Source organism: Sardina pilchardus, chromosome 11, assembly GCF_963854185.1.
Source record: "Sardina pilchardus chromosome 11, fSarPil1.1, whole genome shotgun sequence".
Taxonomy (NCBI): Eukaryota; Metazoa; Chordata; class Actinopteri; order Clupeiformes; family Clupeidae; genus Sardina; species Sardina pilchardus.
The window spans coordinates 2,706,834-2,730,116 of record NC_085004.1 but is presented as its reverse complement, the minus strand read 5'-3'; the positions used below and the strand labels follow the sequence as shown (position 1 = coordinate 2,730,116).

General features: G+C 47.5%; 1 protein-coding gene across 2 annotated transcripts in view; it reads left to right on the top strand.

The window, feature by feature from the left end:
- The window catches only part of bnc1 (basonuclin zinc finger protein 1), a 29,446-nt gene extending 6,397 nt beyond the window's left edge, over nucleotides 1-23,049 (top strand). Inside the window, exons 1-5 of one of the 2 annotated variants that reach the window (XM_062549606.1) lie at nucleotides 8,882-9,412; nucleotides 17,194-17,296; nucleotides 17,488-17,723; nucleotides 18,426-20,401; nucleotides 20,594-23,049. In XM_062549606.1, the coding sequence (XP_062405590.1) occupies nucleotides 9,404-9,412; nucleotides 17,194-17,296; nucleotides 17,488-17,723; nucleotides 18,426-20,401; nucleotides 20,594-21,296 (3,027 nt within the window). In that variant the 5' untranslated portion in view covers nucleotides 8,882-9,403 and the 3' untranslated portion in view covers nucleotides 21,297-23,049. Of the gene's footprint in view, nucleotides 1-8,881; nucleotides 9,413-17,193; nucleotides 17,297-17,487; nucleotides 17,724-18,425; nucleotides 20,402-20,593 lie in introns of those variants that run through there. The other variant, XM_062549607.1, reaches the window with a different exon arrangement.
- Nucleotides 23,050-23,283: the final 234 nt, after the last annotated feature.

Below are 23,283 nucleotides of genomic sequence, written 5' to 3'. Positions count from 1 at the left end.
ACAGAGACGTGTATTTTTGTTAGCACAGGGTTGGGTGTCTGGACGAGGTCCCTTAGCTGTTTTATAGTTTAACCAGCCTTGACTTGCTCTGTGGTGACATGCATCTGCTGACTCGGAGGATCAGTGCGTTAAGCTCGGGGCTGACTGGTGGGCCATGCTTGAAAGACTTTTGGCATGTGCTGGTGCCTGCATTTTTCACCCTTGACTGAAAGCATATGCCGCGCACAATCGAGACAGTGTTAGCGTGTGGGTCCCAGGCAGCTTCCTACACATCTGGCAGCGCTTGGCCCCCCTTCCAGGTGAATCATCTCCCCCGGGAGGGTGGCTCGCAGGGCTGTGGCATCTGCAGAGTGGCAGGAAGTGTCTGAATCTGTCGGAGAGTGATTTCTATCTCCACATGCTTTTCCAATTTCATCAGACCTCCCCCTCCCCCCCGTACTCCCCTTCTTGAAACCTCTCCACCCCCAGTCCTACCCCCCCATGCCTCCCCTGTACCCCCAACCCCGTCACACCCCACCTTCCTGCACTTGGCTCCCGGTTATATGATGAAGCCAGCCGCAGATGAAGGAACGGATGGCTGATTTGAGAGGGGGAAAAAGGGAGAGAAGGAGAGAAAGAAAATGATGTGTGACCCTTAAACGGGTGTGTCACGGCCAAGATGGGTAATTATGTCCTGTAGCCTGATCTGAAACAGCAACCGCACAGGCTGTGCACCTTGTATCACGCTGATTATTTCTGACACAAACAGATGTACATGGTGTTGTCAGTGGCCAAGTGGGACTACCATGTTGAGACTTTGAATGGAAATGCACATCTCCTCACATTACAATAGAAAGAAATAGAAAAAATACTCAAATTTAATTTGGTCTGACTTTTGGAACATTATTGTTCTTGATCAGTAACCAAACTTTGAATGTTGTTCACATTTTGACAAAGGGTTTGATCACCAGTCAGTGACATTGTGTGTAATAAGGATTGAATGATCATATTTTCTGTGACTTGTAAACAAGTTGTCAGTTTTATCGTTAGCACAGGCAGATTCCAGGAGTGTGGCACTGTGCCTCTTCAGCCAGGAATTCTGTTTGGGTTTCAGATTTCAGTTCAGAGGCTGGTGGTGTGGGGGGGGGGCGGGGGGGGGCATCCCAGTGGTCCGCACTCATTAGGTGCCAGAAGATGTGATGTGTGAGTGTCACCCTTGTATTTGTTGAAATATTGAACAGCTTTAGTGCCGCCGCGGTGCCGGCACTGGTGTGCTGTGGCGGGTGCTTAGCGAATCATCTGGAAGCCTAATGAAGGCAGAACTTTGATTAGCCGTGAGTGTCAGATGGGCCGGCGCACTCTCTCTCTCTCTCTCTCTCTCTCTCTTGCCTGCAGAGGTCTGTGATTGGCAGCAGGCGATGTTTGTGCGCCGCTGCCGAGCAGGTTCGCATCCCCATTCGACCCCCACCCACCCCCTGCCCCAGCACCCTGGGGGTGTGGGGGACGCTGGCAGAGTGGGGGCCCTCCTGCCTGTGACCCGCTTTCTTGCTCCTCCGAGGGAGAGCGTTAGTGTCAATCTGGAACCTCCTCTGGCAGACAGGGACCTGCTGGTTATGGTCAAAACAATAACACCTCGCTGATAATTGCCATCCACCAACGACCTCGCCACATCTAAGCCCAGCCTGTTATGAAGGGGGAAAAATGATTTTTTGTGAAATATTCCTTTCTATTTATTCTAAAGCAACTTCTGTGCCCCCCTCTGTATACAAAGGTTGCCGATGCATGCAATTGGGAATGTGTTTGGACACATACATTTCAAATTCAATTTGAATGTGGGCAGAAAGTGGCCTTTCTCTTGTTAAAGAAATGTGACCACTGAGACTTGCGCCTGTGCGTTTGCCTGCAAACAGACCATAATGTCATAGCCAAAGGTGCCATTCAGACTATCACCAAGCTGCCTGTCAGTCCTGCAAGCCCAAACAGAGACCCATCGCCCCAGGCCACAGCGTGCCTCTGCACTCCCCCAACTGCAAGCTGGGGACCTGATCAGGAGATAGTGCTCTCAACACATTCTTCACAGAGCAGATCTCAAACGACAGGGAGTGACAGTTGCCAGTGATCAATGGAACACCAGGCGCGCCGAAGTTCCATTTTCACGTGTCTGTGTGTTTGTGGCTCCATGTTTGAAAATACGACTGGGCCTGTGGAGGTTGGATTGCGTGTGGAGCGAGATGGGGCCGGTCGTTCATCTGATTTCATGGTTAATTGAAGCCTGGTGGGCTTTTTCTCAGGTCAGGTGTGGGGAGGAGGAGTCTGTGGCGAGGAGACGCAAACAGACAGCAGGAGCCAACAGCCATAGCCCCACCGAGCAGGCTCTCGCCTCCCCCCACTCCGTCTTAATGAGACCTAAACAATATGGAAGCACGCACACACTGGAAAACAATCTTCTGTTCCTCTCACCGTCATATATATCCACAGTTATTCCCCATAGAGAGGTCCTGTCCACACTGCACCCAGCACACACACCAGTCAGCCCAGGGTCAGGGTATGAGACGCCAGTACCAGCTGGATAAAGAAATAGAACTCCTAACCTCGGTCAACAACCCAGAGCTCGTCCACCAGCGGTCAATCTGAACCTGTTGGTGCCAAAGAGTGGACGTGCAAGATGTTATCCAGCGCTGGGGCCAAAATATTTTGTTTTACACTTCACTTTTCTTGATCATAGATTTCATTTGAAAATCAGTCTAATTACTAGCTTCAACATGGTGTGGCACCGTAACATAGAGGATGTCTCCTGAGTCGAGATGGCAGTCTCCCAAAGTGACACCCAAAGGCACGACGTGAAAAATGTATGAAAGGTGTCGTGTAAGAATTAAATTATTCTCTTTGTGCTTGGCAGGGACATTTTCTGGCCTTGCTGGGCTCGTTGTGCGTGTGGTTTGATTCGGTTTTCAGCAGAAGATCACATGACTGTCAGAGGGCCTGAGCATGATGGATGTGCATGCATAGCTGGCTTCAAACGGACCCCGGAGTGTGGGGGCCTCGGTGCCGGCTCCTCCGCGCGGCTCAGCTCTGGGTGGGAGATGGGAATCTGCACTCCCGCGCCCGCTCCGGCGCTCTCCGGCTCTGAGAATGAACACGACTGCAGATGTCCCTCTGTGAGTCATTAGCCCCGGTGGCTGGGGGAGAGTTCGCTGGGAAAATGTGTCTAGGTGGAAGGGGAGTGCAAACAGGCAGACGGAGGTCCAGGGGTCAGATGCAGGCTGCAGTGTAGGGGTCTCCAGCCCTCCCCTCCCCTCCTCTCCGTGGCTTTGACTCACCGCGTACAGCCTATCGCACCACAGGTCAAACCCGGTTATTCATGTGTGCGGTTTTACCCCATGTGACTTGATTTCCGTGCACCTCTATCTGAGCCATGAGCTGTGTCGAGACGGCAAGACTTCCAGGTCACTCAGGGTGGGAGTTCTGACTGTCTGCTATCCTTTAGTCTTTCATATGTTTGTTGTCGAAGGTGTTGATTTGAGATAAAATCTGCAACCTACTGTAAAGTGACACCTTCCTCCACCCCCATGGAGGAAGGCAGAGGTGGGTAAAGACGGGCGTGTTTTCACTTAATTTGTGCACACCGTGCCGTTTCACTACTTTGCAAGAGTATGGTTTTAAAAGTCCTCTGGGCTTTGCGTATGAGGGCTCTTCCCTTAGATTTAGCCGCTGCCTTGCGTCCACCCAGTCTGTGCTGGAAGTGACAAGCTCTGAGATTGCTCCCACCTGCAGAGGTGGAATCCTCTTTCGTTCCAGTTGGTTCTTATCTCCAGCAGTGAGTCTGTGTGCATAGTCTGCATTCCATTCAAATGAAATATTGTCATTACATGCTCTTGATGTGTAACCTGCTTCCTACTGGAAAGCTTTTTTATTGGAGAGCATGATATGTTACACTGCTCACATTGACACCCCTCGCTGCAAACACTTCCCATTCTCACTCCTTGCCTCTAATTTATTTCCATCGTTTGTACTTTCTCTATCTGCCCAGATGAGTTTTTTCTCCCCCTCCTTGATTCATGTCAGCCAACATTGAGACCTCCCAGTGTATTGCAGATGTGCGCATCAGGCTAGTATCACTCTGATCCAAGCCCCGTGGTTGTGAGCTGTTGAGTGATGTCGGCTGAGTCAGTAGTCGGACCGTGGCTGAGTGAGAGGCCACCGGGTAGCTGTGGCCCCCCGGGGGCCTCTGGGGCCTGTTGACCAGGAGAGGGCGGCCCCGGTCACTGCAGTGCCAGGTTAACGGTGGGCGGGCCTGTGGCCAAGGGCCATCGGTGTCAGCCCCTGGTAACGATCCCCCGCCCCCCTCTGAATGCTAAGCGTTGTCCCCCGTTGAAAGATTCCAGAAACTTCACTAGCGCTCAGGGCTCCTGGGTCACTCGTTTGTCATCATGACCTCTGACCTGTGCAGGCCAGTGTGCCGGGAGGAATGTCGGAGATGTTTACCTTGGGTGAGACTGATGGTGTCCAGGTGGCTTTCTTCCTCAGTAGTCTCTCACTCTCCAGCCAGGGGTTTTCAGGCTCAACCTTTAAACCTGCCAGCCACAAATACGGCCATAAACCCAACCCAGCTCCTTTGTACTCACAAACACAATCATCACACTCGCGCATCTTAAAGAGAGATTGTCACCAGTGATCATTTAATCTAAAATGGCAAAAGGAAAAAAAAAACTTAAAATCTAAGTTTCATGGAATGTCTCCTTTTACCTTGTGATGTGTGTGATCCCATCCCATAGTGGCACGGGAGTTGGAATGTGTCCAGCAGAGAGAGGTGGGTATTGATCAAGCGTCTCCAGCTTCTCCTCCACAGCTGTGTGGATGCACTCCTCTGTTAACTGACCCTGTGGCTGCGCAGCCCCTGAGCTTAACGGCGGAGCAAAGAGTGGCGTCCATAATGGACAAACCAAAACAGTGTCATCTATCACTCGATCATTGGGTCTCCCAGGATGGCTTTTTGAAGTGCTCTCTCCGGCTGGAACTTCTGGAAAGTTTTTCCGTGGCCACCTCCCCCACCCTGGCCCCCACTAAAGAGGCCATTAAACACCGTTGTAATGCAAACAGTAATTCTAAAGAGACCAAACAGGTGTCAGATACTAAGGGATGGTGCCTCTAATGTAGCCATTACATGAAGCGAGGGCAGATTATCATAAAAGCATCGCTCGCCTAATGTGGACATGTCTGATCAATACCAGACAGGCGGAATGGAGTGCCCAGGAAGAGGGAGGGTGGGGAGTGCTTGTATTAATCTTTCTGCATTCTCCAGTGACCTGATCATCACACGGTCCTCACCCAGGCAAAAACACAAGCAGACCAACACACTTAGGTTCTGATGACGGTAGCAACACTGCAGTTTCCATATGACAAACACTGTTTTCTTATGACAACGTCGGCAAGCGTAACCACACACCAAGTATCAGCTTGACTTGGGACCAGAGGCTGTCGGGCTGAATAGTGCCACTGAAAGTGACTCATTTCCTGTCTTTTATTCAACATTATCTCCTGTGCTACTCAGCTGAATTGCAAAATCAATACTAATCCACTGCTGGAGTTTGAAGTGTTAATCTTTAGCGCGCTTCTGTTACCCAGCAGATATTTGCTGTCACCCGGCATGGCCTTTATGTCCAGTGCCATATCAGAGGGACATCACTCTTCCAGGAGGACCCTGCTAATCATCCTAATCTAATCCAGTATTCCAGACATAATTTGCACACATCAAATCCAGGAAGCTTCTCCTCCTCCTGTGTCTCCAGAGTACGAGATCAAGTGAGACGCCGTCCATTTCTGCTGTCACCTCTTCGTGCCGCGCATCAGAATCCACAGAACGCCCTCAGCGCGCACATTATTGTATTTGGTGCGTTTTCGAAAGCGCGGTCTCTCCGGGAATGTTCTGACCCGCGGGTCCGCGTGCCACCTCTCAGCTCAGCTGATATTTTTAGAGCCCGGACTGTGAAATTAGCCTCCCTTTTTACTTGCGCGTGGAGTGCACTCAGAGGACGTCCATGCTTTTACTCACTCGGTTTTAGATTAAACTGACGGTCATTAAAGCGCCATGAGCCCTCTCATCAGAGCCGCAGCGTGCGGGGAAGCCGTATTAATACGCCTCGTGTCGGAGGAGTGCACTCGAACGAAAATACCATATTCATTTTCAACACACCACGTGAAATGATCACTTTATCACACCAAGTACTCGCCGTGTTTTATGTCAACTTTTCAACGTACAGCATATCAGTGGCTGAAAGTGTAACCAAGCCTGATGGCAATGGTCAAAGATAGTCGATAGCTTTGTTTTATATTAACTCCTCTCTATCAACAATTATTTTCCCCATGAATTTATGTCTATCATGACTCATTTGGGATTCTTCCTCGTATGCGATACGATCTAAAAAGACTTTAAGTGCGCACTTGCTTCCACTGAAAAATGAACCAACGTTGCGGACAAATTCCAGTCATTTTGAGGAGCGGTCAGTGCTTGGTACCACTGCTGACGTTGGCCCCTGAGGATAGGCACTAACAGGTTCTCCCCTTGGCCTTTTTATTGTCAGTTAAAAGTGAAGGCAGACACATGGATGTCTTTACAATGTGCAGAGTGGCTTGAACGCCAGCCGGCCTTGTCTGGGCAGGTTTGCTGTGTGCACATCCAATGACATGTCTCTGCATTACTAGCACAAACCCAGACAGAGTTGTCTCTGCCATAATCCAAGGCAGAAATGGTGCAATTTTGAAGCAGGGTGACATCGCAATGCTACTTTTAAAAAGTTGTTTGTGAAGCCATCAGTGTAGTTCCCTGACATTAACCTTGTACGTGTTTGTGCAGTGGGTGTTTTATTTCATGTGACATGGAAGCAGCCACTCTGAACTTCTGGATTTGTATTTATGAAACAGTGCTTTGCCTTTTTAAAATTGATTTAGTGGTGACAGACTGGATCCTAAACAAACCAGACATGCTATTCTCCCAAATGCGATCATCTGATGAATAGTAATTCTTTTTTTCTTCCCAGACTCTCGTCATCTTCTGAAGTACATAGACACTGGGTACAGATGTGAACATGGCTTTTTCCCCGAGTGGGCACATAACAAACATTCAAATAGCCACCTAGACCTGTCAGGATAAACATGCACTGATGCATTACGCCTCGCTGTGAACACTGCCCTGGAGGGTGGGACCTGGGCTTGGAGTAATTCTGTTTAAAAACAGCAATTTTACATCCAGGAGTCTCTTAATCCCAGCAATTTCTTGGGATTGATTTTGTATGCATCCCTTGGGTGTGGAATAAATAAAATGTTTCTGGCATCTTTGCTTGACAGGACAACCACTTCAATCTTGTGCTACATGCCCGGCTGAAAAGCATCCCGAGTGTAGCCTCATAAAATTTTTCTTCTGACAAAATAAAAGCTTTGATCTTCAGTAAGTGATGCAGTTTTAATTGAATATTTCAAGGTTTATTAGTTACACATTAATAGGTATCGCCTGGACTGAGCCTGTTGATAAAACTTGAAAAGAAATGAAGATTCTGGGCCATTAGATTCCCTAACAGCCTCATGGTGGTGTTCCTCTCTCAATTACAGAACCCCTGCAGTTAGTCAAAACATACCTGTTAAAACCTGCATTGTAATTTGTGGATTAAATGCCGCGCCTAATGGGTTGGAGCCGTGGTGGGGAGCTCTCCTCTCTTCTCCTCTTCTCTCCTCTCCTCTCCTCCTCTCCTCTCGTTCTCCTCCGGGCTGATTCTCTCTGACCATCTCTCTCCCTCCGTGGTGGTCGTCCTCCTATTCTCAGGCTTCTTGCGAAAGGATGTTTTTACAGCTTCTTATATGAAGTTGAAGGAATGGTCTGACCCCTATTACGTTATCATGACAATCAGAAAATCAGTTTTAGGCACAGAGCCCACTGTAGTATTGTTTTCTCAGAGGATTGGAAATGTGTCGTTTGGTCCAAGTAGAGAGGAAAATTGGATAATGGGGCATAATAGATTTTCTTGACTGTCATAAACTAAACATGAATCTTGATCATGAATTTTGTTTTTGATAGTAAATAGTATTGTCTCCTGTACTTAATCACAGTAAACTTATTTTCTTTTCTCCATATCTTCCATCTCAGTCCTCACACCTCTGCTACTTGCTAAATGTGTATTTTGTGCATGGTGTGATTTTGGAAAATGAGCCCTTGAGGCACTGGCAGTTTAATGTGATTTAAACAGGCACGTCCCTGTGAGATTGCTGATAGTGACACACTTACGAAAATAAAATCACAGGCAACTGACCTGCACTTACATGTTTCAGGATACTGGGTCCAGACGGTGGTGAGTTCCCGTCAGCACAAGGTACAACTTGTTATCGGGACTGTTCACAGAGCGGTGTTGAGAACACACACACGCATACACACACACACACACACACACACACACACACACACACACACATCCGTAGTCAGAGCTCAACTCGAGGGTGAGCTCTGTGCAGGGCTGCATTGATTTAATGCATTACTCAAGCTGCCTTGGAGAGCAAGGCTGAAGGAGAGAGAGGGAGAGAGGGAGAGAGGGAGAGAGAGAGAGAGGGAGAGAGGGAGAGAGGGAGCAGAGAGGTAGAGTCTCTCCTGACTGCATTAGGAGAGCCTGGAGCCTTTGTGATTCCTTTTGATCAAATCTCTGTGAAAGATGAGTGTCATGCCCTCTTCCAGCCAGCTGTGAGGGGACTGCCCTGTGACTCGACGGGGGAGGGTGTGTGTGTGTGTGCGTGTGTGTGTGTTGGGGGGTGGGGGTGGGCTTGGTGGGAGGGGAGGGGAGGGGAGGGGAGGGGGGGGGAGGAGGGGGGGGGCATGCTCCAACACACCACGCTGGGGCTCGCCGGGGAGAGAGAAGGCAGCTCCTGAGGTGAGAACGGCGAGTGGGAGGGTGGGAGGATCTCATTCCAATCCCCTGTGCCCAGTTTCAGCACACTGCACATCTTGAGCAGTTTAGAGCCAGACCACGGACAGAAAAAATAAGGAAGAGGGGGAGAGGAGTGGAGAGAGAGAGAGAGAGAAAGAAAAAGAGAAAGGAGAGGGAGAGAGAGAGAGAGGGCATGTGTAAGAGTGGCGCGTTTGTTGTTTTTAAAACGCGAGGTTGAGCTTGAAGAAGAATGTGTGTATGTGTGTGAGGGCAAGAGAGAGTGAGAGACAGAGAGCAAGTGTGTGTGTGTGTGTGTGCGCGTGTGTGTGTGTGTGTCTGCGTGTGTGTTTTTTTGTGAGGCTTCAGTGTTCATGTGCGACAGCCTGAGAGAAGCGGCGTGTGACGGCTCGGCTGCCGTACTACTTGTGCAGACAGGAGAGTTGGAGGCATTTCTTTTGTAGGGACTCGCAGGGAATGGCAAACAACACACTCCGCCTGGGATCATCCATTTAATAAGAATGTCGCAGGTAAGGAAGATATCTTCATTGCGCTATCTTTCTCTCTCTCCTTCCTCCTCTACTTCTTCTTCTTCTTTCCAGTGTCCATCTAATGCCTTCACTTTATAGAGGTGTTTGAAAACACAAGCAAAATATTTCTTTCTGAGAGGAGCTGCAGGGTTGTCTTGCCAAGTGGAATTTCTTGAGAAAATATTTTTGAAAAGTTTTGATTGATGTTGTGAAACTTTTTAATTCATTTTTCGAGCTCTCACTTGCTCACTGAAATTGATTATCCCTCAACTGCACAAAATCTAGGAGGTCTGTGCTGAAACTTAGATAGAACTAATTGTTTTAAGCCTCTTCAACAATGACAACCTATAATTCTTCACTAATGATACGGAAAGTCACACTTTTTGTTGAAAGGGAAAAATATCTAATGATTTGTAGACTGTTGCTGTTTAGTCCAAACACTCACTTTCACTGTAGCTGAGTAGCTATCTTTCTTTCTCTCCTTTTCTCTCATTCTCTCCTTCTTTTCCTCCCTCTCTCTCTCTCTCTAAAAGACTTCATCGCCATGCTTTGCTTTTAGTCGCTCTCCGCTGGCTGCTAGCCAGGCACTATTGGAATGTAATTTAAGACCGGCGTAATGTTTTGTCGCAGCCTTAATGCAACAATTAGCCGATCTGTCGATGTGCTGGTTTGTGTGTAAGTGTCTGTGGCTGGCAGCTTTGTACTGTACCGTACTGTATTTGTACTGGGGACAACCACAGCCTGTCCAGCCTTGGGAGGGGACCCTTAGTCATCAGCAGAGTCATGCCAGACATATCAGCTGTGCAGGAAGTAAAGTTTCATTCATTCAGAAAGCCTTTTACCATGATCATCAGAAGGCATCTGTGTTGTTTTGTCTCCCTGGGAGTTTTATGTTGACTGTCCTTGATTTGTTTTTCTTATGATCATATGTGGTCATACATGTAGGCTTGTTGTGTAATACTTTACAAAATTCCCCATTTACTTTTCGAGTGCACCGTCATTCAAAAAGAATTTTCAGAAGGAAAAAATATTTAAATGAATGATTAACTCTTGGGGCAGAAGTGATCAGGAGGAGGGCAAAACACCAGAGAGGGGAGTTCCCTGTCTCGGCTTACACCAAAAGGATCTCAACATGAGGAGAAAAAAAGAGGGGTGTTTTTTTTAGACAGTGCTGCACTGCTATAGACATTTTTCAGCCCTCTAAAGCCACTTGGGCAAAGCACTTATGGCCTTGACTCACATCAGGTTTCCTTCCCATTTCGCTGTAGCACCTTTCTAGAAAAGTCTATCAAACAGCAGCGGCTCCTCAACAGAGAAATGGTTGTATTGTCTGTGCTGTTAGCTGTCTCTCCCTCCTCCGCTGGTGAACCTCTGGCCTCCCAGCCCTTCTGAACTGTGTGGGCTGCCTGTGTGGATCCTCTCTCTCTCTTCTCTCCTCTCTCTCCCTCTCTCCCTCTCTCTCTCTATCTCTATCTCTCTCTCTTTCTCCCTCCCTCCCTCCCTGTGCTAACTGCGAGTGGTGTAGAGAGTTAGGGCCCCGAGGCGTGCTGGGCTGAGCTGCCTGGTGCTGTGCTTGGGCACTGAAGCCCCTGAGCCCCGCACTCAGCTTCATTAGTTCCATGATGGTCCATCAGCGCTGGGGCCCCTCTCCGCTGCAGGCCCCGTACAGCCCCGCACTGAGCGCGCTCCTGCCACCGCAGCCGCCGCCGCCGCCGCCACCACACGGCTATAGAGGCGGCTCGTGAGGATTTGTCAGCCAGATGTGACAAGATTGTCAAGAGGCTGGGTGAGGAAAAAGTGAGAGAGAGAGGGAGGGAGAGAGAGAGAGAGTGAGTGAGAGAGGAAGAGGAAGAGAGAGAGAGAGAGAGAGAGAGAGAGGCAGAGTGTGGGGGAGAATCTGATATTAATCAGTGCATAGCTGGAAGCCAAACTTTCTCAGACGCAGTGTACTAACATGTTCCTCTCATTTACTGCCTGTCTTTGTGGTCTGTGAGCTGCCACTGTCTCCACACTGTGAGCGGCAGAGGTGCTGGGTAGAAGCAGTTAGGGGCTTTTGTTTGTTTGTTTGTTTGTTTTTGCGCGTACCCACCTGCTTTTGGGATCACTTTCATGGTCATAGATGTTCAACACAAAGCTTCACATGGAGATACAGGTAATTACGTCACTCCTTTTAATCATAAAGAGATCAATGTTTTTATTTTCACAAGATGTAGTGTTGTAGGTTAAGAACACAGCCGGACATTGCAGTTGTTTCTTCAAGATTAGTGAGTGTGTGATGTATTCTCGCAGAATCTGTCTGGTGAATGGATTAGTTGTTTCTAGTCATATTTTCCTTAATTTTAAAACTTTTAAGAAGTCTTCAGGATTACATTGTTACTCATCATTTTGTCATTGAAGCAGTAGAATTCCTGTGACATTTTCTGTCTAACTTCTATTATAAATATAATAGAAAGGAATGTAGTGAGCAATATTATTGATACAAATAAGTCATAATATGGTTCCCATGATCTTTAGAAAATATTTAAAGTTAACCATCTTTTAGGGGAGTTTGAAGATTTTAGTAGGGTGTATTTAGTATTTCTCTACTTTTGCTAAGAGTTTGTGGGTGGAAAATGAGAAGCTAATCTCTGAAGAGCATAGTGGAGTCTGAGAGATGGATGTGTGTGTCTTACGCTAGTCATGAGCAAGAGCATGAGGAGGCGAATATTTCCTACTGATGTCACCAGGAAAACTTTGTGCTGTGTGTTTTCTTGTGGGGTCTCAGACGCTTTTATTAGGTCAGCCCTAAAACATTCATTGTGGTTGTTGTGTCTGGAAATTGGAATTGTGTCACTTTGTTGTTGGTTATCGACAACATCATGTGCCTTTGCCACTATTTGTGCATTTGTATCATTGGCTTTGTCTGCGTCCATCTTATGCTTACATTTTTTTTTGTGTTGCCACTAACAAAGCTACAGTTTGTAGATATTGTTTTACAGTTTGTAATTCACTGTTTAATATCCAAAAAGAAATGTTGGGAATATTTCTATAATGATGCGTGTTCAGATCTGGTTAAGGGAGCATGTTTGGACAGTGACAAAGAAATGAAACAAATCACTCTTAAATGAATCACACAGAATCTTGGGAGGGGAAATCAGACCCCCCAGTTCCCCACCCTCCCCCTAAAATATTTAGAGACAGTTGTAGTTATTATGGAGGCTGTGTCTCTTTGGCACTAAACGCCAGCCGTGTAGCATTTAGCTGGCAATCTCCACCAAGCATCACTTAATTGATTTGCTTTACAGTAAATTATTTCAACAAGGACACTCAATACTGTCGGCCCGCAGCTGTCCACAGTTGTTATGAATATTGCTTAGCAATTGCTGTTGAGTCTATAAACTTGCATGCCTATTATGTACATATGGCAGGATTTATTTTAAGAGCCAAAGAGAACCATTTTAATATTTTTTTTTTTTTGCTTGATGGATGTTATGGGCCTGGGGAGGGGGGGGGGTGACTGGGAACGGAGGTCCTGAATTCCCAAAACACGAAATAACTGACATTCTGAACAATTGGACACACTCTGTCTCAGTGTGAGTGTGAACAGTAGCCTTGTGCAGGACGGGCCAGAGACTGTGGTGAGCTGGTGTTTGCAGTGCTGCTATCCGCTCCAGTCTCATGCTGTACCTGAGCATGTCCTCACACAGCACCAGTGGCCCAGGCCACACACTTTCAGCTCATCAGGAAGCCTGCGCATGGAGCTGACAGTGATGTAATTGAGAGGCTATGTGGTGAAAGACTGCTTCATATAGTTATTTGGGACCACATTGTACGTCAAGACAACCACAAATGATTTCCAACCGTGTCTTTCTGTGTGTGTGTGTGTGTGTGTGTGTGTGTGTGTGTGTGTGTGCGCACGCTTGCGTTTGCTTGTTGCTCCTGTTTGTGCACGGCTGTGTGGAGAAGGTATCAGGGGCATCTGCATCTTGTGCTCTGGCCTCAGTGGCCCTCTCGCTCCCCCCTTCCCTCCCTCCCTCCCTCCCTCTCGCCCTCTCTCCCTCCCTCTCTCCCTCCCTCCCTCCCACAGACGAATGTTATCACTTAGGGTCTGGGGCTTCATGGTACGCCGGCCCTCTTCCCTCTCCCCTCGCACTCCCCACCCGACTTCTGGCCCGTGTCCCTGGAGAGGTCCCACTTCATTTTAACTTTGACTAAGGAGCATTTCATTGGAACAAATGAGTGCAGACGGTTGCGAGCCCACAGATTTATGGCTCCTGAAGTGAACATTAGTTGCAACATGTTTAGTGGGAAGTTATTCTTTTCTCTGCGTAGTTCAGTGCTTATGTGAGTGAGTTATGTTGTTTTCAATTCTGGATTGAAAATATCCAATGGTTTTAATTTAAATGTTTCCTTGTTTTTACAAGATACTTTTTTATGTCGGTTAAGACAGAGGTCAGGCTTCAGATTTTTTACAATAAATGCAAAGAACATGAACCATGAAAATAATTATTTTTCATTTTAAAAATATTACAAATATTTTTGTTGCTAACTATTTAGCTGATTCTTCATTTAATAGTTTATTATAAATACTCAATTATTTTAGAGTTGCAGTGTTGCGTCATTGGCATCAAAAACATTTTGATTCAAGCTGTCGATTTCTAGTAATCTGTTGTGATTGGGTCACTTTAACTGGTGCAAAATTTAAATTGTCGCTGAAATTAGATATGTTTTTTTTCACTCTTCCCAAAAAGAAAAGAGCGGCGATATCCATCTCTGTTGTGCATGTGTGGTGCAGGAGTTGAGAGAGGGCATGTAGAGAAGGAGGCCACTGCAGCTCCTGCTGGGGAGAACACCTCTGTAGACATCTGCTTCACATTTCCCAGAGCAGGCAATACAACACCCAGGAGCTAAGAAGCAGCATCAACACTCACACAAAGAAAAAAGAGACTTATTTTTATTCGTACTCCCACCCCAGAATATGACCAAATTTAAAATAGGAGATGTGTTTTTATCACAGCATGAAATGTAGCTATATAGCTGACTAGCTAGAGTTCAGTTCATATGAAGTGTTCACTAGATTTTTAAAAATGTAGTATCCTCACTGAAATTGTTTAACCACAAAAGGCTAATTTAATTAATATTTTATGTTGACTTTTCAAAAGGGACTGTTTCATATTGCTATAATTTTACACTGGTTTGAAAAATATATTTGATAATGCAGCCATGATGTGCAAGAAAATTTACACATATACACACAACCTGTCCATGCTGACCAAAAACAGTATTTAAAGACTAAATAAGGTAAATAGACTATCTCGGCCCTTGGACGGCTGCATTACACTGTATCAGTTTGGTGTTTGATACACACCTTCGTTTTCGCTCCTTAGAAATTATTTACCAAGCTTCTTCCCTTTTAACTCGGGGAGTTTAAGTCCCCCCACATCAAGATGACTTCACAGAGAGACTTGTGTCATTTGTTTCCTTTCAAGCGCATGAAATGAATAGCTAATTAAGAAAAAACGCCTCAAATGTCGAACAATGGAATTTCCCCGTCACTCTCCAGCACAACTGATTGAGATCTACATTAAACGTAACAGCAGAGGAGCTGCATGCCCGTAATGGGATTACATTAATTGGGCCGTGTTCCCTCTGTGGCTGATAATGACGGGATTTTGCTGCTTTAAGACGAGAGGCTCTTTTTTTTGGCCCCTCGCTTTTCTTCTTTTAAATGAAAATCAGGTGCCTCACAGGGTCCAGGGAAGCCAGCATTAAAGTGTTTCTGGTAATTAACCTCAAGCAGGAGTCATATTTGATTAACAAAGTGAAGGGCTCCTCCTCCCTGTTGACCGAATCAGCCTGCATACTTGCTCCGTTTTAAGGATTACAAAACATGCTGCTGATGCATTATTTAGCAAGTTCGAAGAGGTACAGGAGAAATCTCAAAGGGTTTGCTCTCAGTCGTACCAAGTAGTTCTTTGATGACTGATTTGAACAGGTCCAGTGTCGAAATTTTTATCTTCGCGGGCCCTTGAAATTAAAATGTACTGGATACAGCAAATTATTTGAGCTCTCTTGGCTCTCATGAATATGTCTTTGAAATTGGCCATGGGTAACCAGGATTGAGACCATTGCCAATATGAAGCTTAATCGCACTGGCATTAAGAATGGTCTCAGTCAACAAGGGTGTTTTTTTCCATCACACATTGACATGAAGGTAATAAAAAAAGAAGACTACTATTTCTCAACCCTCACAGCGTTTCATTTTAACTACAGAACGTGGCTGGACTTGCACGGTGAGCTCGGAGCTCGACTCCTGCCGCTCCGGCGCAGGCTGGGCTGTCATCTCCGCATCCCCCTCCGCTGCAGCACTGCCGCCAGCTCCCCTGTGTCAGAGCAGCTCAAAAGGGGGACCTCACCCCCTGAGGCATGGACATCTGTGGAGGCCGAGCCGCCCCACACTAATTAATGGCCCATTTGAATGGAGATGATTTAATGTGTCAGAACACCAAATGTATACGCGTGTGCTGTCAGACCGACAAAAACAAATATATATTATTTTCATCTTCACCAGTTCTTCCACCTGATGCCTTGAAATGTGGGCTTTGATTTTTGTGTTGACTGCTGATTGAGGCTGTGAGGAGATGAGAAGATGTGGTGCTGGGGTCAGCCCCAACCACGAGGCGACCCCTGACACACTCCTGCCTCCTGACACACTCCTGCCTCCCACTACTTTATGCCTCTATTAACAGCGGGCTGGAAGCGCGTGCAAAATCAGCAGGCAACACGACAAACACAATATCGAGTCCACCGCCGGGGAGATAAGCCCCATTAGGTGAACCCAAGCCCTCCCGATGGACTATAAAACGTCATCTAGCTGCCACTGGCCCTGGAGCTTTTCTTCTCTCTCTCTCTTTCTCTCTCTCTCTCTCTCTTTCTCCCTTTCTCTCTCTCTCTCTTTCTCCCTCTCTCTCTCTCTCCCTCTCTCTCTCCCTCCCTCCCTCCATCCCTCCCCCCCTTCAAATGGCATGGCCGGTCCAGGTGTGGCCGAGTCCTCCTTTGTTAGAGAGGATGAGCGTGGCTGCTTCTGCCCCGCAGCTGTGTTGGCTACTTCTCACCCCTCTCTCCGTCCCCCCAGCGCGGCCCAGACACCCCTCCTCGCTGGGGGAGAGCGTCTGGTGTGACATGCCCCACAGTGCAGCGGCTAACATAATCCCCTTTGGTTCCCTACACCCGCTCTTTAGAGAATGGGCTTGAGTTATTCGCCAGGAAAGCCTCGCTGACTGCCTCCAATCTATATTCTTTCCTGGGCACAGAGATCTTAAATAGAAAAAGAAAGAAAGAAAAAACAGGCGTGGAACTCTGGCTTGTGCCTTTTATTCATGGCCAGATTACTCTATTCTGTTGAAGAATGGAGGGGCTCTCATTTTAAGGATGGGGTGGAAATCGTGAAATGAAATGCCCTGTGAAATGGAAAAACTGATATATCTTTGGGGTGATTTAAGGTTGATGTTTTTCAAATGAACCATCTCACGTGAGAGGGTAAAAAAAAAGCTGAATGTTGAATGTGATTAAGTGTATGGTAAATTTGTATCTGTATATAGATTGAGATTTTTGCATACATATGACACCTGGCCGGCACTTCACTGAGAGATAATTAATAAGGATGGGTAGCTCAGGGATGCAATGCCAAGAATCATGATTTATTTTTTTCCTGGGCACCTCAATGGTGAATCGGAAAAGATGACATTGCACACTCTTATCTGCTGTAAGTGACTCTTCCTCTGTTCTTTTGTTTTGAACAGGCTATTTGCTGTACCTTGGTGAACTGTAATTGTGATAGTTTCAAACCTGGGAAACTGAAGAGGCGACAGTGTGAAAATTGCAAGCATGGATGGGTAGCTCATGGTAAGGATACACTAAGGATAATCTTTCATAATCAAAAAAGATAATCAAGTCTGTTTACCCTTGCATCATTTGGATAGATTGCCATCTCAAATATGAATGAAACTAGCATGCATTTCATGTAGCCAGATGTGTGAATATATTTTTCTCGTGGTCTGACGGCAACCCTGTTGTGTGCCATTGTGTCCTTGCAGCGCTGAGTAAATTGAAGGTGCACCACATGTACCAGGGCAGTCAAGTGGAGATCGTCCACTCCAACGTGGTGTTTGACATCTGCAGTCTGATGCTGTACGGGACGCAGGCCATTCCGGTGCGCCTCAAGATCCTGCTGGACCGCCTCTTCAGCGTCCTCAAGCAGGATGAAGTCATCCAGATCCTCAACGCACTAGACTGGACCCTCCAGGATTACATCCGGGGATACGTTCTTCAGGTTTGTACACGGAGCACCCACACACTTATCCAACTGCCTCTGTTGGAGGTCCCAGACTTCGATCTATCTATTGATTCATTTATTTATTGATTTAGTTTATGCGCCGTGCTGAAATCTGACTGAGGCGCCTGATTTATGTGTACATATAATTTTTTACAAGGACTTCCTTAGAACCCACCAGGGAACCACCGAGGAGAATCTGCTCTATTAGTTCATCATCAGGCATCGTTGGTGATACGTGTGATTCATGTTAGCCCCCCTGTAATGGTGAGCGTGAAAATCAGACTCCTCAACAGGCCCTTGAACAGCCGCCGCGTGATAAAATATTTATCGCGGTTACAGCATGAAGTTGCCGTCATGACTTTCAAATGACTTTGAAAGCGTGATGGCGCTGGTGTAATTACTGTGGGGTTGGGCAACCCAGGCACTTGATCAATGGGCAGCCCCCCCATCCTCTGATCTCCAGCCCCCTCCACTCCGCCTCCGTGAGATCCATCAGAGATGGCAGACTGAAATGAATGGCAACGATAAGGATAAATTGTTGCTATAATTAGACCCCCTTTTGACCTTAAAATAGTCAAAGTAAATGTGTATATGAATATGGCAGGTGGTGGAAGGTGCTAACGTGTATTAGTTGTTAAGTGGGTTCTATGAAGAATGTGAGTTACATCTAACCTCTTCTTCCTGTTCTGTGTTTGGTAGGATGTGGCAGGGAAAGTGCTGGACCGCTGGGCTATTATGACCTTTGAGGAGGAGATCGCCACGTTGCAGCAATTTCTGCGCTTTGGAGAGACCAAGTCCATTGTGGAGCTGATGGCTCTCCAGGACAAAGAGAGCCAGTCGGTCATCGTCCCCAGCACCCGCACCAACTCCGACATCCGCGCCTTCATCGAGAGCAGCACGCCGCGCAGCCCCAGCCTGCCCATCAAGGTGGAGAAGCCCAGCGCGGGCCACGTGCACCACTTTGAGAACTTCATCAACAGCATGGCGTTCATGCTGCCCTTCCAGCTGCTCAACTCGGTGCCCGCTCCGCTGCTGGGCTCGCCGCCCGGCGCTCTCCAGCTGGACGCCGCACAGCGGCAGGAGCAGCAGCAGGGCCGGCTGGACGAGTCCGGCAACCCGGGCGAGAGCAGCCTCCTCGGCTCCAGCTCGGCCTCCTTCGCCTCCGACCTGGAGCGCACCGACAACTCCCTGGAGGCGGCCATCACCAAGAAGGAGGCGGAGGACTTCCCCACCAGCGACAACTACTCGGACGGGCCGGCCACGCCGTGCATGTCCACGGTGAGCTCGGAGCTCAACCAGATGTCGCCGGACCACGGGATGCGGTCGCTGGAGAAGAGCGGCGGGCTGAAGAAGGGCCGCGTGTACTGCAGCGCCTGCGAGAAGACCTTCTACGACAAGGGCACGCTGAAGATCCACTACAACGCCGTGCACCTGAAGATCAAGCACAAGTGCACCATCGACGGCTGCAACATGGTCTTCAGCTCGCTGCGCAGCCGCAACCGCCACAGCGCCAACCCCAACCCGCGCCTGCACATGCCCATGAACCGCAACAACCGCGACAAGGACGTGCGCCACACCGGCTCCCCCTCCGAGGTGAAGAGCGAGAAGCGCTCCGAGTACGGCGGCATCTCGTCCGGCGTGGAGAGCCGCTCGGTCGCCAGCTACCTGGTCAACAACGCCGACTCCAAGCTCCAGAGCAGCTTCCCCAGCATCAGCCAGAGCGGCATCCTGTTCCCCAACCTGAAGACGGTGCAGCCCGTGCTGCCCTTCTACCGCAGCCTGGTCACCCCGGCCGAGCTGGCCAACACCCCGGGGACCCTCCCCTCCCTGCCCCTCATCTCCTCCTCCGTCCCCATGAAGCCGGCCGTCGGAGAGGCGTCCTCGGAGCCGGCGCCAAAGAAGAAGTCGCGCAAGTCCAGCATGCCCATCAAGATCGAGAAGGAGGCGGTGGAGGACATGGAGGAGATGGCCGACGCCAGCGACTCGGACGACGAGGCCCCCCGGGCCGGCCGAGAAGTCGAGGAGTCCGAGGGCGGGGGTCGGGAATGCCACGGACAGATGTGCAGCGACGGCGAGGACCACGGGCTAGTCGTCTCCCACGTGGAGAGGGAACACCCATCCAACGCTTTGAAAAGGCCCTTCAGCTTCACGCTGGACTCGAGCGCGGACGTGAGCCGGGGGAGGGAGGAGGACGGCCCCTACTACGCCGACGCGGGGTCCAGGCACAGCATGGAGGGCAGCGTGATCACCTGCGCGTCGCCCAAACCACGAGAGCACCACAACCACAGCAGCGGCACCGGCACCGGCACCACGCCCGGGCCAGAGGAGGACGACTGCGTCAACAAGCAGACGCAAGAGAAGCCTTGCGACTCCATCTACGCCGACAGCAATCACAGGGTGAGCAATGGGCCGCTCTTTCACAAACTCGCAGATGAGAAAGAGGACAACGAGGTCTGCGCGGACGAGTACAGCGATCGGGACACAGACGCTGACCCTCACTCCATGTGCATGGACGGTAAAGACGACCAGCTCCACCACTGTGAGATCTGTAATAAAACTTTCAAAAATCCGTACAGCGTCAAAATGCATTATCGGAACGTACACCTGAAGGAGATGCACCTGTGCACTGTTGATGGCTGCAATGCTGCTTTTCCTTCCCGGAGGAGCAGAGACAGGTGAGACTTAATAATATTATCAATATCAATATCATTACGTTTTATTACATTTTATTATATTAATGCAGTTCTAATCATTGGCTGAATTTGATAGAGGATAAAAAGTAAGTGTGAACGCATGAGAGTGTCTTTAGTGTCTCAATTTGGACTATATGAGGAGGTCAATACTTTTCCCCATTTTACACATTTTAGGCACAGCGCCAACCTAAACCTCCACCACAAGCTGTTGACCAAAGATCACTATGGAGCGTCCAGCACAATCTATTCCACGTCCTCTCTTTGCAGGGAAATTGCCAGCGACTTCCGGCAAGATTTCTCCGCCAAAGACCCCGCCGGGCAGACGTCCGTGATCTTCAAGGGCCACAACCGCATGGGCCTGGTCTTCCCCATGAGCAAGACGGCCGAGAGCGCCGAGCGGCCCGCGGAGGCGTCGGCGGAGGACGAGGCGGTGCTGGACCTGAGCACCACGGCGGCCTCCCGCGGCAGCGGACACTCCTCCTGGGACTCGGACGCGGGCAGCGAGGAGGGCGTGGCCCTGGAGGACAGCGACGAGAGCTGCGACGGACTGAACCTGGGGCCGGGCGAGAGCTGCGACGGACTGCACCTGGGGCCGGGCGAGAGCCTGGGCGGGGAGCAGACGGAGCGCTCACCTGGGCGCCACACGCCGCAGCTGCAGGCCAGCTCGCCCATCACCTGCCAGCTCTGCCAGAAGGTGTACAGCAACAAGGGCACCTTCAGGGCGCACTACAAGACAGTTCATCTCCGTCTCCTGCACAAGTGCAAGGTTCCGGGCTGCGACACCACGTTCTCTTCGGTCAGGAGCCGCAACCGGCACAGCCAGAACCCAAACTTGCACAGGAACATGACTGTAAGCACTGCTCATGAACAAGAGTAGGCTTTATCTTGGGAAAAACTGTTCTCTCAAATCAATTTGCTTTCATTGTCTGTTTATTTTTGTTGAATTATCTACATTTGGGTAGAAATAAGAACCTGTTTACTGGCACTTTTGGGGATTAAATGCATGTGAGAATGTATCTGAGGATGGTATGTCACATCAGTGTATTACAATTCAGCATAATGTCTCTGACTGGCACAAGTCTTTCAATTTCAAAATATCCATTAAATAATTTTGGATTAAATGGAACATTTTGCAGGCACACTCCTTTTTTTCTATAGGACAGGTTTTTAGGTAGGACATATAACTTTCAATGATGCCAACAGTATGTATACATGATCAGTTTTGTATCATATGGTTAGGTGATTTTGGATTGTATCATTGCTGCATCTACAGAAACCTTATGGGAGATAAGTACCTCACTACTGATAACATTTTTTACCTATTGAGATCATGAAATTCAAATTAGTATAATTTTTTTGTATCAACGGAGGGCCACTGACCTGTCATACATACACCATAATGTCAAGTTCATAATCCTAGTATTTACCACTTTTTGTTCTATGCACTTATTTCATATCTGAAACATTGTTGGCCTTAGTCCGTTCTACTTGTCAACTGCAAAGTTCTAACTTTGAGGAACCAAAGTGCTGTCTATCAATGTCACATAGCATCTGGTGCAGGGTTCCCCATGTTGCGTCCTTTTTCTTTCAAACATTTTTTGGAACTAGTCAAACATTTAAGATGTTCTTGTTATTTAGTGATGACTTGTCAGTTCATATCTGTGTCTGTTGAAATATTGTTCCAACAAAACATTGTGAAGTTTTTAGTTTGTGGCAGTTTGGGTCTCTGATCCTAAAGGTCTTTGCTGAAACCTTGATGTGTAGTGGTCCTGTTCAATAAGTTATTGTTTAGTGGTGTTTGTACAGTATTGTTTTCCCTCTGTACTTGCTGTTGTTGTTGCTCAGAAGGCTAAAGCTGACCAAAGAGAAAAAGTCCTCATTTACGAGGTAAGCAGTATTAAACAACCCTAAGAGATGTTTTGACATTTTTCTTTCCAATGCATCAAGCTGATGTCAGTATTCAGACTTGGGTTCTGTCCAAAGCAAATCTGTGCATTATTTAAAGAATTTTATACCTTTTTTGTTTTGTAAAGGGTTTCTTATATTTTGTGGATGCTATAGTCACTGAAAACAAGTGGGTAAAAACATCTCATAGAAATAACATAGATATACAATCATTGTGAATCATGAGTCACACATTGACCAAGCAGGATTAAAAGCCTTTGAAAATGTACTGTATTTGAATGATTTAGAAAAGTCCAACACTGAGGTGAAATACTCCTGAAGTCAAAAACACATAACAGATCTTCTGATACATTAATGTTTATTTAATTGTATATTTTGTGAATAGTCATTTTTAATCTAAAAGGAACCAAAAATGTATAATGTACTGGAATTGTTCTGTATATTGGATGCATTGTGCATCCTGTGAAATAGTAACTACAGGTAAATGGAACCTCTCTGCATATTTCTTTGATGTTCTTCATTTTTTATTCTACATACAGTATATCTTATTTCATGATACGTTCTGGAACGTGGTGGACTTAGTTTTAAAATAAATATTTCAGTTTCTTGAGTGATGTCACAGTTTTGTATTGAGAACAAAACGTCCTGTCAATAAATGTTCATGTTTTTGATTTAATGGATCAATATTCATTCATCTTAAATAAAAAAAGCCATAATTGTTTGCATTTTTTGTCAATTATTTGAAATCATTTAACAGAGCGTACCTTAATATGAAGACAAAAAACAAGTTTGAAGTTGATTGTTTAAGCGGAATACTCCTACTGACAAAAGTGGCTAAAATGGGACTAGTAGTATCAATAACATCAACAACGATCAAGTACATTTGCATGGAGGGCCTACACAATAAGCAATGCAAAATATATTCACTCAGACCATTTTTACCATTCTTCACACATACT